At 67.9% G+C, this 1,517-nt stretch overlaps 1 protein-coding gene across 1 annotated transcript; it reads left to right on the forward strand.

The window, feature by feature from the left end:
• Positions 1-335: 335 nt before the first annotated feature.
• Positions 336-1,270, forward strand: LOC108491870 (cell adhesion molecule 3-like; the record flags this gene model as incomplete). Its single annotated transcript, XM_017803669.1, has 2 exons — positions 336-423; positions 1,100-1,270. Coding segments are annotated over exons 1-2 (259 nt in total), but the record flags the coding sequence as incomplete, so codon positions are not given.
• Positions 1,271-1,517: the final 247 nt, after the last annotated feature.

A 1,517-nucleotide genomic window follows, 5' to 3' on the forward strand; every position in this document is an offset into this window, starting at 1 on the left:
CCCAACCTGGACACATCCCGTGGGGGTCAGGTGGGGTTTGGGGGGACACCGTGGGGACAAGGTGACCGCTGTGACCTTGTTGTGGTGTCCCCTGAGCTCTGAGGGCCCCCCGTGTCCCCTGCCTGGGGATGGTCCTGGTGGGTCCCTCCCAACCTGGACACATCCTGTGGGGGTCAGGTGGGGTTTGGGGGGGACACCGTGGGGACAAGATGACCCCCATGACCTCGCCGTGGTGTCCCCTGAGCTCTGAGGGGACGGTCCTGGTGGGTCCCTCCCAACTTGGACACATCCTGTGGGGGTCCAGTGGGGTTTGGGGGGGACACCGTGGGGACAAGATGACCCCCATGACCTCGCCGTGGTGTCCCCTGAGCTCTGAGGGCCCCCTGTCCCCTGCCTTGGTCACACCTCTTGGGGACGGTCCTGGTGGGTCCCTCCCAACCTGGACACATCCCGTGGGGGTCAGGTGGGGTTTGGGGGGACACCATGGGGACAAAGTGGCCACCGTGACCTCGCCGTGGTGTCCCCTGAGCTCTGAGGGCCCCGTGTCCCCTGCCTGGGGATGGTCCTGGTGGGTCCCTCCCACCTCAGACTCATCCCGTGGTCCTGTGGGGGTCAGGTGGGGTTTGGGGACACCGTGGGGACAAGATGACCCCCGTGACCTCGCCGTGGTGTCCCCTGAGCTCTGAGGGCCCCCCCTGTCCCCTGCCTGGGGATGGTCCTGGTGGGTCCCTCCCAACCTGGACACATCCTGTGGGGATCAGGTGGGGTTTGGGGGGACACTGTGGGGACAAGATGACCCCCATGACCTCGCCGTGGTGTCCCCTGAGCTCTGAGGGCCCCCTGTGTCCCCTGCCTGGGGATGGTCCTGGTGGGTCCCTCCNAGATGACCCCCATGACCTCGCCGTGGTGTCCCCTGAGCTCTGAGGGCCCCCTGTGTCCCCTGCCTGGGGATGGTCCTGGTGGGTCCCTCCTAACCTGGACACATCCTGTGGGGGTCAGGTGGGGTTTGGGGGGACACTGTGGGGACAAAGTGACCGCTGTGACCTTGTTGTGGTGCCCCCTGAGCTCTGAGGGCCCCCCCCGTGCCCCGTCCCCGCAGACACGGGCGTGGAGGTGCTGGAGGACCCCAACGGGAAGACGTTCACGGTGAGCAGCCGGGTGGAGTTCCGGGTGACCAAGGAGGAGAACGGGGCCGAGGTGACCTGCTCGGTGGACCACGAGTCCCTGCAGAACTCCGAGAGGTCGACCACCGAGAAGCTGCAGGTCCACTGTACGTGGCGCCGGGGGGGCGAGGGGGGGGCCGGCGGGCACCGCACGCGTGATGGTGGCGGGACGGTGGGCACGCGTGTGTGCTGGGCCACCGGGGTGGGCGCACGGGGGACACCCCAAGCCTGGCACCGGTGGCCTGCCTGTCCCCAAGTCCCTGGGACGTGTCCCTGTGTCCTGCCTGTCCCCATATCCCTGGGACTTGTCCCTGTGTCCTGCCTGTCCCCAAGTCCTTGTCTGTGTGTCCTGCC

The sequence above is a fragment of the Lepidothrix coronata genome, unplaced genomic scaffold (assembly GCF_001604755.1).
Source record: "Lepidothrix coronata isolate B3197 unplaced genomic scaffold, Lepidothrix_coronata-1.0 Scaffold2167, whole genome shotgun sequence".
Classification (NCBI taxonomy): Eukaryota; Metazoa; Chordata; class Aves; order Passeriformes; family Pipridae; genus Lepidothrix; species Lepidothrix coronata.